The sequence below is a fragment of the Zingiber officinale genome, chromosome 10A (assembly GCF_018446385.1).
Source record: "Zingiber officinale cultivar Zhangliang chromosome 10A, Zo_v1.1, whole genome shotgun sequence".
Classification (NCBI taxonomy): Eukaryota; Viridiplantae; Streptophyta; class Magnoliopsida; order Zingiberales; family Zingiberaceae; genus Zingiber; species Zingiber officinale.
This window is the reverse complement of record NC_056004.1, coordinates 75,749,454-75,763,773: the sequence shown is the minus strand read 5'-3', so window position 1 is coordinate 75,763,773 and position 14,320 is coordinate 75,749,454. Positions and strand designations below refer to the sequence as shown.

The 14,320-nt window shown below is 37.5% G+C and overlaps 1 protein-coding gene across 1 annotated transcript in view; it reads right to left on the bottom strand.

Moving 5' to 3' along the window:
* The window catches only part of LOC122027847 (LRR receptor-like serine/threonine-protein kinase FEI 1), an 84,693-nt gene that overhangs the window by 6,128 nt on the left and 64,245 nt on the right, over positions 1 to 14,320 (bottom strand). Inside the window, exon 12 of the mRNA XM_042586859.1 lies at positions 13,451 to 13,696. Coding sequence (XP_042442793.1) covers positions 13,451 to 13,696 — 246 coding nt within the window. The remainder of the gene's footprint in view (positions 1 to 13,450; positions 13,697 to 14,320) is intronic.

Sequence of the window (14,320 nt, the reverse complement as noted above, 5' to 3'; positions counted from 1 at the left end):
GTATATAATGCTTAAAGTAGTTTAAATATTTATGTGAATGTAAATGCAAATGATTTAAAAGTTAAATGTATTATTTTTAAAAGTATTTTTAAATGTATGTGATTGTATATTTATGTATTTGTTATTAGGGTTTGAATGCGCTGAGTCATTAGACTCACTAGGGTTGAATGGTTGCAGGTGATGAAAATATGGAGGTAGGAGGCTCTGACTCTTGATTGGACCGTGCTGCGAAAAGAAGAGGGCAACACCTCTCAACCTCGTGGTTCGGAAGAAGAGGAAGAGAGAAAGAGATCACACGGAGCAACAAGGCAAAGACAAGACAAAGACGCACAAAAGGAGAGCAAACACAAGGAAGGAGAAGAAGAGTTACCGTGTTTCGGCGACGTGCCTACTCCATAAAAACGGCCAAAGCTTTATTATAATTCTCTCTACACAAAAGAATCACATCCAATGATTCTTGTGATTGTTATTGTACAATAGGTTTATAATGATCCCTATTAATAATGCATAAACCTCAAACCCGATAAAATCATAACAAAATTTTGTTATGAAAAATCGTAACAAAGTTTTGTTATGAAAAATCGTAATAGAATTCTTTTATATAAAATCGCAACAGAATTTTATTACGAAAAATCTTAACAGATTTTTCTTTCATGACATCCATCGCATTGGCCTTTATCCAAATATGAGTCACCCGTCAACAATCTCCACCTTAGCGAATATTCACCCCTTCGAAAAACACGAGTATCTAAACAAAACTCCACATAGATCTCTAGGTCTGGGCTTCCTTCCTCTAGCATCTAGAGACATGGATCAAGTTCAAGCAATGCTTGAATTTCTATGTGGTTACTGGCTTTCTCAGCATATCTGCAGCATTGTCTGCCGTGTGAACCTTCTCAAGTTGAATTTCCCCGAAAGCAAACAACTCTCTAATCTTGTGAAACCTCACATCAATGTACTTGGTTCTCGCATGATACACCTGATTCTTTGCAAAATAGATAGCACTGACTATCGCATAACAACTTGACTCCACCTTACTGAACACCCAGTCCTCTGACCAACCTTGTAAGCCATAAAGCTTCCTTCGCTACTTCAGCTGCTGCCATGTACTCGGATTCCGTAGTTGACGATGCAATAATAGATTGTATCATAGATTTCCAACAAATGGATCCTCCTGCCACAGTGAACACGTATCTGTAGTAGACCTCATGTTATCTAAATCTCCTGCATAGTCTGCATCTACATACCCAGCAATTGAAGGATCTTCCGATTGTCTACTGAACATAATGTCATAATCAGTTGTATTTCTCAAGTATCTGAAAATCCATTTCACTGCATCCCAATATGGTTGACCAAGATTTGAGAGAAACTTACTTAACATACTAACTGCTTGCACTAAATCTAGTCTCGTGCAAACTATAGCATACATCAGAACAACCAACTACACTCGCATAAGGAACCCTTGGCATCTCTTGCATCTCGTCATCCATCTTCGGACACTGTGCACTGATAACTTAAAATGATGTGCCATAGGTGTGCTCACCGACTTTGCATTCTTTATGTTGAACCTATCCAACACCTTCTCCACATAGCTACGTTGAGATAACCATAATCTCCCTGTAGCTCTATCCCTGTGAATCCCCATCCCAAGAATTCTCTTGGCCTCTCCCAAATCTTTCATGTCAAATTCCTTACTCAGTAGCCTCTTTAATTTGTCAACCTCTTTCATCTTTTTTGCAACAATGAGCATGTCATCTACGTACAGTAGTCAGAAAATCAGTTATTCATCTTCAAAGCTCTTCACATATATGCAGCAGTTAAACTCACATCTCCTATATCCGTTTTGAATTATATATGAATCAAAATGTTTGTACCATTGCCTAGGAGATTATTTTAATCCAAATAACGATTTCTTCAACTTGCAAACCAACCGTTCTTGTCCAGACTGACTAAATCCCTCAAGTTATAACATAAAAATCTACTCCTCTAAATTTCTATGAAGAAATGTCGTCTTCACATTTATTTACTCCAGCTGCAAATCGTGATGTGCCGACATAAAAAACTACTCCTCTAAATTTCTATGAAGAAATGTCGTCTTCACATTCATTTACTCCAGCTACAAATCGTGATGTGCCGACATAAAAATATACTCCTCTAAATTTCTATGAAGAAATGTCGTCTTCACATTCATTTACTCCAGCTGCAAATCGTGATGTGCCAACATAACCAACACTGCTCTAAATTGACATATGTCACCACTGGAGAGAAAATTTCTTTATAATCAAATCCCCTTTCTCTGTGAATATCCTTTTGTTACCAATCGAGCCTTGAACTTTATTTCTTCTCCCTCTGACATTGCTTCTTTCTTCTTGAATATCCACTTGCACCCTATACCTTTCTGTCCTTTAGGAAGTTCCACTAAATCCCACGTTTGGTTCTTATGCAACGACTCCATCTCCTCTGCCATAGCACCCGCCCACTTATCCTTCTCAGAGCTATGTATCGCCTCCTAAAAGATGTAGGGTTAGGGTCTCCGCTACTAGTGATAAGCGCATAAGATACCAAGTCTTCAAATCCGTATTTGGTGGATGGTTTCATGACTCGTCTCGTTCTACCACCACCTCTATGTGCTCTGAGCTAGAATCATTGGAGTCATAGTCTCTAGCTCCACCTGCACAACATTTTTCTCCATATTACTTTGTGGTGTTTCCTTTCCTTCTTCCTGAGTACAGTGTAGCATAGTTTTCTCGTCAAACACCATATCTCTGCTGATCAACACCTGATTTGCCTTAGTTTCCCAAAGCTTAAAGTTTTTAACTCCTTTCTGATACCCTAGAAAAATGTATTGTTTTGACTTCGCATCCAGCTTTGATCTTTCCTCACTAGATATGTGCATAGGCTGAACATCTAAAAACTTGAAGATGAGAGTAATCTACTTAATTCCCTGTCCATACTTCCTCTTATACTTTGTCTTCTAGTGCTGCCCTTAGTAATCTATTAATGAGATAACATGTCATGTTAACCGCTTCCATCCAGAAATTCATTGCAAGCCCTACATTCAGCCTGAGACATCTTGCCTTGATTGTGCTGTACTCAGTCCCATTGTCTGACCTAAGACATTTGATCTTCCTTCCGATTCTCCACTCCAGTTTTCCACAGTTTAAACTTTGCAAAAGTTTCCGACTTATGACGCATAAAGTATACCCAGACCTTTCATGAGAAATCATCAGTAAAACTTACAAAATACAAGTGCCCTCCACGTGATGCTACACTGGCCGGTTCCAAAGATCCGTATGTACGTAGTTCAGAATCCCCTCCGTCTTGTTTGTTGCTGTCTTGAATTGCACTTTGCTCTATTTCCCAAGAACACAGAATTTGCAGAATTCAAGTTTGCACGTTTTGACACCCTTCAACAAATCTCTCTTGTGAAGTTTTAGCATCCCACGTTCATCTATATGCCCTAGCCGCATATGCCACAAGATAGTACTGTCTGATTCAGACTCCACCGAGGTGGCTCCACCTACAAATGTAGTTCCTATCAACTTGTAAATGTTTTCTGCTACCTTTTGTCCCTTCATTACCGTTCAAGCTCCCTTACTGATCTTCATCACCCCGCTCATTGATTTGTAATTGCAACCAATACCATCCAGTGTACCTAGTGAGATCAAATTCTTCCTTAGCTCTGGTATATATCTGACATCATATAAGGTTCTTATGATCACACCATCAAACATCTTGATTTAACATTCCCTATGTCGATAACTCTGCATGATGCATCTTTTCCCATCAACACTGAACCAGAATCCACTGCCCTATAGGTGTCAAACCACTCATTGTTTGGAGTCATGTGATATGAACATGCAGAGTCTAAGATTCATGCATCCGTCAGCTGCTCTGAACTCTGCATAATTGATAGCATATCTCCATCACCGCTGTAGTGTTCGAAATCACTTATTTAATTAAGAGGAGTTATTGGATTTAATTGAGAATTTATTTACATAAATAGACCTAATTAATTAAGTTAGCCTACAATTAAGAAATTTGGATTAGTAAATTATATTAAGAAAATAGTAATATACAAATATATATAAAGGCTTAGTATTTATATAATTTATGTGTATAAATTATCCATCTAATCAATATGAAAATGAAATATAAATAATATATATTATATGTACTAAATATATAATATATATATAGTTAAAAATGTGTATAATATATTATATGATAATATGATATACAATATCATAGTATTATAAACGTATATATGTAATATATAATATAAATTATATAAGAGACTAATACATATAAAAACGTATATATAGTAATATGTATATATGATATATATGGATAGATATAGGAAATTTAATTTAATAACAAATTAATGACTTAATATATAAAAATTATAGGACTTAGCATTTATAAATGGATAAAACTTAGTATATAGGAATTAATATTTGTAAAGAGATAAAACTTAGTATGTATAAGTTTTTATAGATTATTCATCTAATTAAGATAGAAATAAAATATAAATAATATATTATATAATATAAAATGTATAATATAAATCATAAAGCAAAAATAAAGTTTAAATAAGGAAAATATGAGATATATAATGTGTAAAAATATATAATGCATATAAACTAATTAAGAAACTATAGTATTATATATATATATCATGAATAAATTTATATGACTAAGTAAAATATATACGGAATTATATAACGAAGGATTTCTATCTATACTTGGTATTAAGTTTTATAAAAATAAAATAAATGACTTAGCAAATTTTATGTATTGTGAATTTTTATATATAGATAGATATGGAAATATAAATTTAGACTAAGTCCTAAGTCTCCCTATCTATTTAAACCTTACCTTCAAAAGCCCTCTCGGGGTTTTGTTGCCGCCGACCCTAGGAAGACCTCCTCACCCTCTTGTTCTCCACCGGTGCTAGGTTTTCCAAGGAAGACAAGGAGTTGGTGGCTAAGTGCTTAAGGCATGCTCTCAACCATGTTATTGTTTTATTTAGCTTCTATGTCTTGTGAAGTTTTGGATTTATAGTTGTTAGGTTTGGTTCTGTTGTAGTGTAAATTAGCCTCAATAGGGTAAACAAATTCACTTTGGTGTCTGCTATTGAAATGTAGGAGATTTAGTTAGCTTTCATTATCAATTTACAGAACCATTTTCAGATCAAAGATGAATTTCATATGATTTTTATACCACCGATGAATCTGGAATTATGCTGTGACCTTGCTGCTTTGGTTCTGTTGTGGTGTAAATTAGCCCCAATAGGCGAATGAATTTCACTTTAGTCTTCTGTTGAAATGTAGGAAATTTAGTTAGCTTTCATTACCAATTTACAGAACCATTTTCGGATCAAAGATGAATTTCATACGATTTTTATACCACTGACTGATGAATTTGAAATTATGTTGTGACCCTTCTATTTTTGGTTCGGTTGTGTTGTAAATTAGCCTCAGTGGATGAACGAATTTCACTTCGATGTCTTCTGTTGAAATGTAGGAAATTTAGTTACCTTTCATTACCAATTTACATAACCCTTTTCGGATTATAGATGAATTTCATATGATTTTTATATCTCTGATTGACGAATCTCGAATTATGCTATGACCCTGCTACTTTTTGTTCTATTGTAGTGTAAACTAGCCTCAATGGGTGAAAGTGTTAGATACTGCAAAAAAATTAAATAATAAATATTATTGGAAGAAAAATCTTATTGGATTTTTCAGGATTTAAACGGAGCCCGTATGACTTATTTTGGAAGGATGAATGGGGGGCTAAGCGGAGCCTATTTGGGATACCCATTTAAATGGGAGTTGATTAAGGATTTAACTTAAGATTAATTAACTTAAAACTAAGTATTTAATTAAAAAAACCTAATCTTTAATTCTCGATTTCCCCTCCCCTGTTCGCGTCCCCGATTCTTCTCCCTTCTCTGCTCTTCGCACCTCCGTTCCTCACGACCAGCGACCGGCGATCCTCTTCCTCTCTCGGTGTCGCCGGCGCAAAGCAACCATCGGAGTTTTGAGGGGGAAACAAATAGCCGATCTTTCTTCCTCTCCTCTCATTTCCCTCTCTCGATCTCTCTCTCCCGGGCGATCCGACGCACCCGACGCTGACTGTGCACATCCTCCACTGCGATCGCGGCCTCGCCGAGTTGCCTGAAGAAGGGCCGCTGGAGCTCGAAGGGTACCGATCATCTCCGACTGAGCAGGCGTCTCGGTGGCTGTTCTTGCTTGCGATCGGAGGTTGTTCGGCTTCTAGGGCACGACGGAGCTAGGGCATGGCAAGGGAAGGGGGATTTGATTCGCATCTCTCTCGGCGGACCAAGCTCTCTTAGTTCTCCTCCTTTATTTGTTCGTTGGAGTTTGACCGACAACTCCACACCTGCTGGATCGGATCAGACGACACCATCTTGAGGCATTCGATCGAGGTAGGCAAGCTTCAAAGATTTTGCCTAATTGGTTTCCTTTGTGATGATCTTCCTGTTCTAGATTAGAGGGAGGATCGAATCAGTGTGTTCCGGATGTTTCCTGTTGCCGGTCACTGCCCTCTCCACTTCTTGAAGCTGGGGAGGGTTGCTGCTTGGGTTCACCTCTGGATAGGTCACCAATTCCAGCAGCGGTCAACATCCCTTATTCCTCACAGTTGCATTTGGAGGGGAAGTTGTTGCAGAATCCAGATTGAAGGTAAGGTTCTGTTATGGTGAGCAATGTCTCTGTTCATTAGAGTTTCAGCAAATCAATTTCTCTACAGCTAGGTTTGGATTTGATCTTGGAAGAATTGGTGTAGTGCTTCTTTGATAGCTGACGGCAGAGGACTTCTTGGACTGTAAGCTTCAGAAATTGCTGCCAAAATACCAAGGTAGACAATTCCCAGTGTTTACTTTTGTGTTCTGATCCGTAAGTTACTGGGTTAGATTTTTCTAAGGGGTTGTAGGGTTTATTCTTGCTTAGATTTATTAGTGTGTAGTATTGTGTTCATGTTGATATTAGATTAGGGGTTTTGGATTTGGAAATTATGGATATGGGTGCGGATTTAAAGGTGAATCATGTTGGAGTTTAATCTAATTGTTTATGGAATGTTAGAGTTGTTCTATTTTAAACAATTAGGAGAGGAGAAGTGGTTTCCATTTAAATTGATAGAAGAAGACACTAATTGGATTCAGTTATTGCGTTAAGGATAACTAGTTCTGTTGGTACACGATTTATACATCGTAGTATATATATATATATATATATATATATAATTTGATACATTATATATATATGACACAGGACTTTGATCTGGACGAGCAGCGTGCCATGGGGTGGTTCTGTGGGATACGAGACTTTTCAAGACGAGTATTTCTTCCTTGGCTCTATGTAGATTTTTATTGAGCTTAGTGCATGGTTATTATGTGATGGTTTAGGTTGCTTTACCTTATATCGTGTTTGTTGGTTACTTTCCTGCTTGATACTTATGCTTGACCCTTGTGATGATCTATTTAATTCTTATACAGTCTACACTTTGGATTATCTATACTCTGTGGTATTTGTGCACATGTAGAGTGTGTATGGTAGTGTATGGTTCATTGGCAGTGTTCATAGGATGATTGTCCATTTGTATATCGTGTACACATTTGTCCGGTGTGATGATTGGAGGAGTTGTGTTGATTGTATATTTGTTGTATATACATGTGTCTGATGTGTTTTTACGGGAGGATATAGGTTGATTGTACTTATGTTCTGTGTACATGTGTCTTGTGGGGTTATTGGAGATCTTTGGTTGATTATACATGCGTAGTTGTGTGCATGTGGTTGGTGGTATATATGGAGGTATCATGACGATTATACTCATATTGTGGGGTACTCATGTGGTTTGGAGGTTGCATTGATGATGACAGTGTCGGTATCATGATTATATATGTATATATATCATGTTCATCATTCATTGCATCTGATGATTATCGTCTTCCTTGTGGTTAAGAGAGTCGTCAGTTGTTTATAGCCGTCCTTTCGACCACTGTTGGAGAGTGGTAGTTAGGAGTGGAGCTAGTCCTGTCGCGCTCATTCAGCCGCTCAGTGTTCTGTCAGCCTCAACCACTCTGGAGTAGTGGGTCTTGAGGGTACAGTAGTCAGAGGGTTTGAGTTATGAGTGGTCAGGGACCCTTAGCTGACCGTCCGCTTCGGCCGCCTATAGCGGTGCATGTACTGGAGGCTAGTACGGTTTGTCACGGACCCAAGCCTCTCGGCCATACAGGGGTCGTGGTGTCTAGAGAGGTGGCGGGGGTGACCATGGAGCATGCATGCACATTTGCATTTGATGCGCGATGCATCGTTGGAGATATATTTGCATACATGCCTAGTAGATACTAGTTGCATGTGTTTGTGGTATGTTGCATTTGTTTGCGATATGATTATTGCATATGGTTGTCATGCTGCATACATGTCATTTATTTTACATGTATTTGCAGTCGTATTTATATTGCACAGGTGTCACGAGTAGGTCTGTTGCAGATCTGGTGAGTTTACTGACCATTGTACCAGGTGTCGATTCCAGATTGGGTATGTATCTATGATTATGTCGGTTGTGGTTTGTACAGTATGTATGTCAGGTTAGTAGGTCTGATATGTTTAGATGCATTGATTATGATAGTAGGATCATGTTCTTTGATTCCCTACTGAGACTGTATACCTTTGATCTCTATGTTTATTTATAGACCATGCACTATCTTTTCTATTACCCGCTGAGTTATCTATACTCACCACCGCATGTATATCTTTATGTTTTTAGGTAGATGGTTGGAGTGTCGCTCGGAGTATCCTGTCTGCCGGGTCCTACGTCACATCCGAAGAGCGTTTCGGGTTTCCGCTTATGTTTTACTTGTATTCGTTATTTGGTGTATTTGGTGTTGTTGTGGTTGTTGCATAAAGCCTAGCCGGCTAGCAGTGTCTTAATGTGTTTTGTATGGACTTGTTTTATGTTTTTCCGCTGTGTTGGTTTTGATTTCAGCCGAGTGGGCTGATAGAAATATATATAACTGCGTGGTTGTTGTTATATTTGTCCAGCCGTGTGAGATTATTAACTGCGTGGTTGTGTATATATTTCAGTCGCATGTGGCTGATGTATATTTTTTTTTTACTTATGCTTCAGATTGTCACCGGTACAGGGGAGATGCTGCCGGATTTTTGTCTGGCAGGGACTCCTTTGGGGGCGTGACAGAAAGAATATCACTACGGTGTCTTTTGTTGAAATATAGAAAATTTAGTTAGCTTTCATTATCAGTTTACAGAACTCTCTTCGTATCAAAGATGAATTTCATATGATTTTTATACCACTGACTGACGAATCTAGAATTATGTTGTAACCTTGCTGCTTTTGGTTCTGTTGTAGTGAGTTTTAAATTCTGTTTTTAGAAGTTATATAGTTTGATGTTGCACTTCATGTTTGTTTCATGCTTCTAGTTGTTTTCCATTGGAAACTAGAGATCTTTGCATGTTTATGTTTAGGTTCATATTTATGCCCTATTTATGTTGCTAAGCATGCACATGATAAGCTGATGCACGAGTCTATGCTTAAGCTTACGATATAAAAATTACATGCTTACGTTTAGGTTTACAATTACATGTACGTTTAGGTTTACAATTATGCCATGTTTATATTTATTCATGCTCACACTATGTTTATGCACAGAATGACGTGAAATCTATGTTTAAGCTTATGCTATGAATTTGCATGCTATGTTAAGATTTACGATCATGCTCACATTTAGATAGTGATCAAGTTTATGTTAAGTGCATGATTAAGTTTATGTCCATGTTTATGTTATGAATTTGCATGCTATGTAATTACGTGATCGAGTGTGGTCGAGTGTGACCGGTGTCCTCAGTCCGGGGACTCGCCAAATCTACGTGGTCGAGTGTGACCGGTGTCCTCAACCCGAGAGCTCACCAAATCTACGTGGTCGAGTGTAACCGGTGTCCTTAGCCCGGGAGCTCACCAAAATTCTAAGTGGTTGAGCGCAACCGGTGTCCTTAGCCTGAGAGCTCACCAAACTATGTAGTTGAGTATGACCGGTAACCTTAGCCCGGGAGCTCACTAACTCTATGTGATTATGATCTTTTCCATGTTTAGCTTATTTACATGCTTATGCTTCTGTTCATCCATAGTATGTACGTTTATGTCAGCTAGTATGCTTATGCCTATGTTTATATACATACTCATGATTATATCTATTTCATGCTTAGTTTAATTACATGCTTATGCCTATGCCTATGTTTATATACATGCTCCTGGTGGTGTCTATTTTATACTTAGCTTACGTACATGCTTAGACTTATGTTTATGCTTGTATACCTATGTAGACGTCTATGCTCATGTCCATGATGTGCCAGTAGGTAAGACCTAAGCTACCTAGTATGTGTTTCCCTTAATACACTAAATTATAGATGCTAACCACTGCTTAACATAGTTTTGAATATGCTGAGTCTCTCGACTCACAGATTATAATTTTTTTTCCCAGACAATGAGACGAACGAGACAGGAGGCATGAACCACTGAGTCAGATCGGAACAAGGGCAGTACAACCCAAGGACGATCCAGTTTAAATTTTGTATTTAGTTATGTTTTCTTTCGAACCGTCTATATAATCTTATTTGAACTAAGAAACTATTACGGAAGTACGAGTAAGTGATGCCCGCGGTTTATGTATTTTCTTAAAAGTTATAAATTCTTTTAAAAAAAACTTGGCACGTTACAACCGCTCTTTGAGTTTTCCTCTTTAACTATGTTTGCAGACTTTGTCAAACTACCGTTGTTCTCTGCAACATATTTCTTTATCTCTAGACAGTCTCTCTTGATATGACCTTTGCCTCCACATTTATAGCACGTGATCACTTTCTTCCTTCTCGACTTAGAACGAGCCTTGTTGTTGTTACCAAATTCATGTTGAGATTTGCTCCTACCACGCTCTTGGTTGTTATTTACCACAAGTCCTTCTCCCTAAGAAACTTCATTGCTTGTTTTCTTCCTTTGGTGAAAACCCAACAACACACCTGTGATCTCCTCCAATTTGAGAGTTTCCTTACCCCACATCAAAGTAGTAACCAAATTCTCGTACGCAGGAGATAAAGATAGAGAATTCAACAACATCAGCATCTTTTCTTCGTCTTCGATCTTCACATCAATCCGCTTCAGATCACTTACAATCTGGTTAAATGCGTTGATGTGCTGGCTCAGATCGATTCCTTCTGTCATCTTTAGCCCGAATAATTTTTTGCTTGAGATACAACTTATTTGTCAATGACTTTGGCATGTATCGGCTTTCCAGTTTTTACCAAACTGTCACCGGTGACTTCTCGTCCAAGCTATGATACATCACATCATCCGTAAGACAAAGCCTAATTGTTGCCACTGCCTTTGCATGAAGTTCTTCCCAATTTGATCTCTCCATGCTTTCCGATTTCCTTTCTCCTAGCGCCTTCACCATGTCTTGTTGCACCAACAAGTCCTTGACTCTTCTCTGCTATAATCCGAAGTTCTCAATTCTGTCAAACTTCACCATATCAAACTTCGCAAAAGTCATCCCCGACATGTTGAAGAAATCCGCCAAAACCTGTAGCTCTGATACCAATTGTTGGGCAAAGAAAGGGCAACACCTCTCAACCTCGTGATTCGGAGGAAGAGGAAGAGAGGAAGAGATCGTGCGAAGCAACAAGACAAAGACGCACAAAAGAGCAAACACGAGGAAGGAGAAGAAGAAGAAGAGTTACTGTGGTTCGACGATGTGCCTACTCCACAAAAACAATCGAAGCTTTATTATAATTCTCTCTACACAAGAGAATCACATCCAATGATTCTTGTGATTGTTGTTGTACAATAGGTTTACAATGATCCCTATAAATAATACATAGACTCCAGACCCGGTAAAATCATAATAGAATTTTGTTATGAAAAATCGCAACAGAATTTTGTTATAAAAAATCGCAACAGAATTTTGTTATAAAAAATCGTAACAGAATTCTATTATATAAAATCGCAACAGAATTTTATTACGAAAAATCTTAACAGATTTTTCTTCCATGACATCCATCACATTGTCCTTCATCCAAATATGAGCCAACCGTCAACAGACCGAGCATGACAATACACTCCCGAGGACCTTACACTTCCGCAAAACTATGTTAAATGAATTTTTATGAGAGGATTTTTAAATTGAGAGTTGAATATTCTTGAAAATTAAAATGTTGAATTTTTATTTAAAGAATGAGTTTTGAATGGTTTTAGATAGTTTGTTTAGACTTATGTTTGTGTGATTGACAAATTTGGGGTTTACCGCAGTTGAGATTTTATTTCAAAAATGTTAGTAAAATAAATTTTAAATATTGATTTTATTGCTCTTTGTTTTGCTACATTGCTATAAAGTCAAGATGAAGTGTCATGGAATTCTCACATACGAGAATGAGAAAGGAAAGGAATGAAGCCCTCGTTCATGAGAAGCTCTCATTGCATTAAGGAAGCTTTGGATCTTTGATTAGAGTCAAGATAACTAGATCTCTCCTGATTTTTGGATGTCACCACTGAAAGCTTCCAAAAAATCGATACATGCTTGTGGAAGATTCGTGTTAGCGTCATAGTGCGTCGACAAAAGACTTATAGAACGACTTGTGTGACTTGGGTGCCTAACACAAAAACCTACGATGCATTACAAAAGATTTTGTGAACTGCTTAGTTGGTGATTTGTATGCCCTGATATTCCACCTCACATTCACAGAAGATTGACACTTGTTTTCTGAGGGGTTTTATCAGGCTTGGAGAGTTCCACATGTCAATTGGTGGGTGGAATGGAATCTTTCATTATTTTAATCCATGATAAATTCTAAAAGTCACTTGCTTGGTTAATGTAGTTAGAGATTTTATGATTTTGTCTCATAAAACAAATGAGGGATGTGGCTCTCATAGTTACCAAAGAACACACATACATCATCTAACCAGTCAGCCAACTAACCAAATTAAATTTTCATTAATGGTAGCATGGTGATAAGATAATTTGACACATGTAAAAATTTCGGTTGAATCTTTTACAAGTGAAAGTTCATCCATGGTGACAAACAAGCCAAATGTCATCTAGTAAGTCTGCAAACTCACCAAATAATATCTACACTGATGGTACTTGATGGTAGGATATAAGCATTACACATTATAGTCTGATTTGCTACAAGCAAAGGTTCTCGATAATATTCTTATAACCTTTATAGTTCAGACTATAATTAACCAAACCGATATTTATTTCAGTTCAGGTTCAGATTTTGGTCATTTTACCTGGAAATGGAATTTATTCAGCAGTTATCTAACATCAGAAATTTCTCTCTAGGCAGATCAGTTGACAAGATCGAATATGTATCTTTAACATGAAATCAATTTGTTGATATAATACGCATTGTACCTGGAGCAAGATAACCAAAGGTACCCACAACTATAGTGGTTATATGTGACTCTTCATCCTCCAAGAGTTTTGCAAGCCCAAAGTCAGAGACACGAGCTTCCAGATTCCCATCGAGTAATATGTTGCTTGCCTTGATGTCACGATGTATTATTCGAGGTGAACAATCATGATGTAAGTATGCAAGGCCTTTTGCAGCCCCCATAATGATGTGAAGGCGTGCATCCCAGTCCAATTGTTCTGCTCTTACTGCTCAAGTTACAATTAATAATATTAACTTCAGTCGATAATCATCTCAAAAGAAGATTAAGAACACTTCATAATGCAATTTGTCGTAATATTAATATAAAAACTAACTACTAACAATTTATAATCCAGTTGAAACACAGAAGAATCCACCAAGATCTCCCTATAGCATGAGCCATAAGAATCTGTTGGGTGGACTGAAGTGTTGGATTGAGAGTGCAGGTTGAAGAAGCAAATTTAATAAATAAGCATTCCTAAAGAGGTGGTGCTAATAATCTTTAATACTCGGGCTCTCCATTTATCCACTCTGCACCTATAGACCACTCCATGTGGACATAATATTATTGACCACGTGTAAAAGTTTCTGGAAATGCATGTGTTGAGCATTTGGATCTACATCAATATCAGATAATCCAACTGAGTTCGAGTAGCATAATTGGTAATGACCCTAAACTTCTGTCAACGGAATTGGTGGAAACTGATAACTAGAGACCATCACATTAACATTGACAGCTTGGGGTTTGGCATGCGATGAACACCTTCTGACTACTATATCCTATTGGCAGTAATGTTACTAATAACTAAAAAACTTATAAGATGAAAATTGCAAGTCCTTTCTAGACAGCA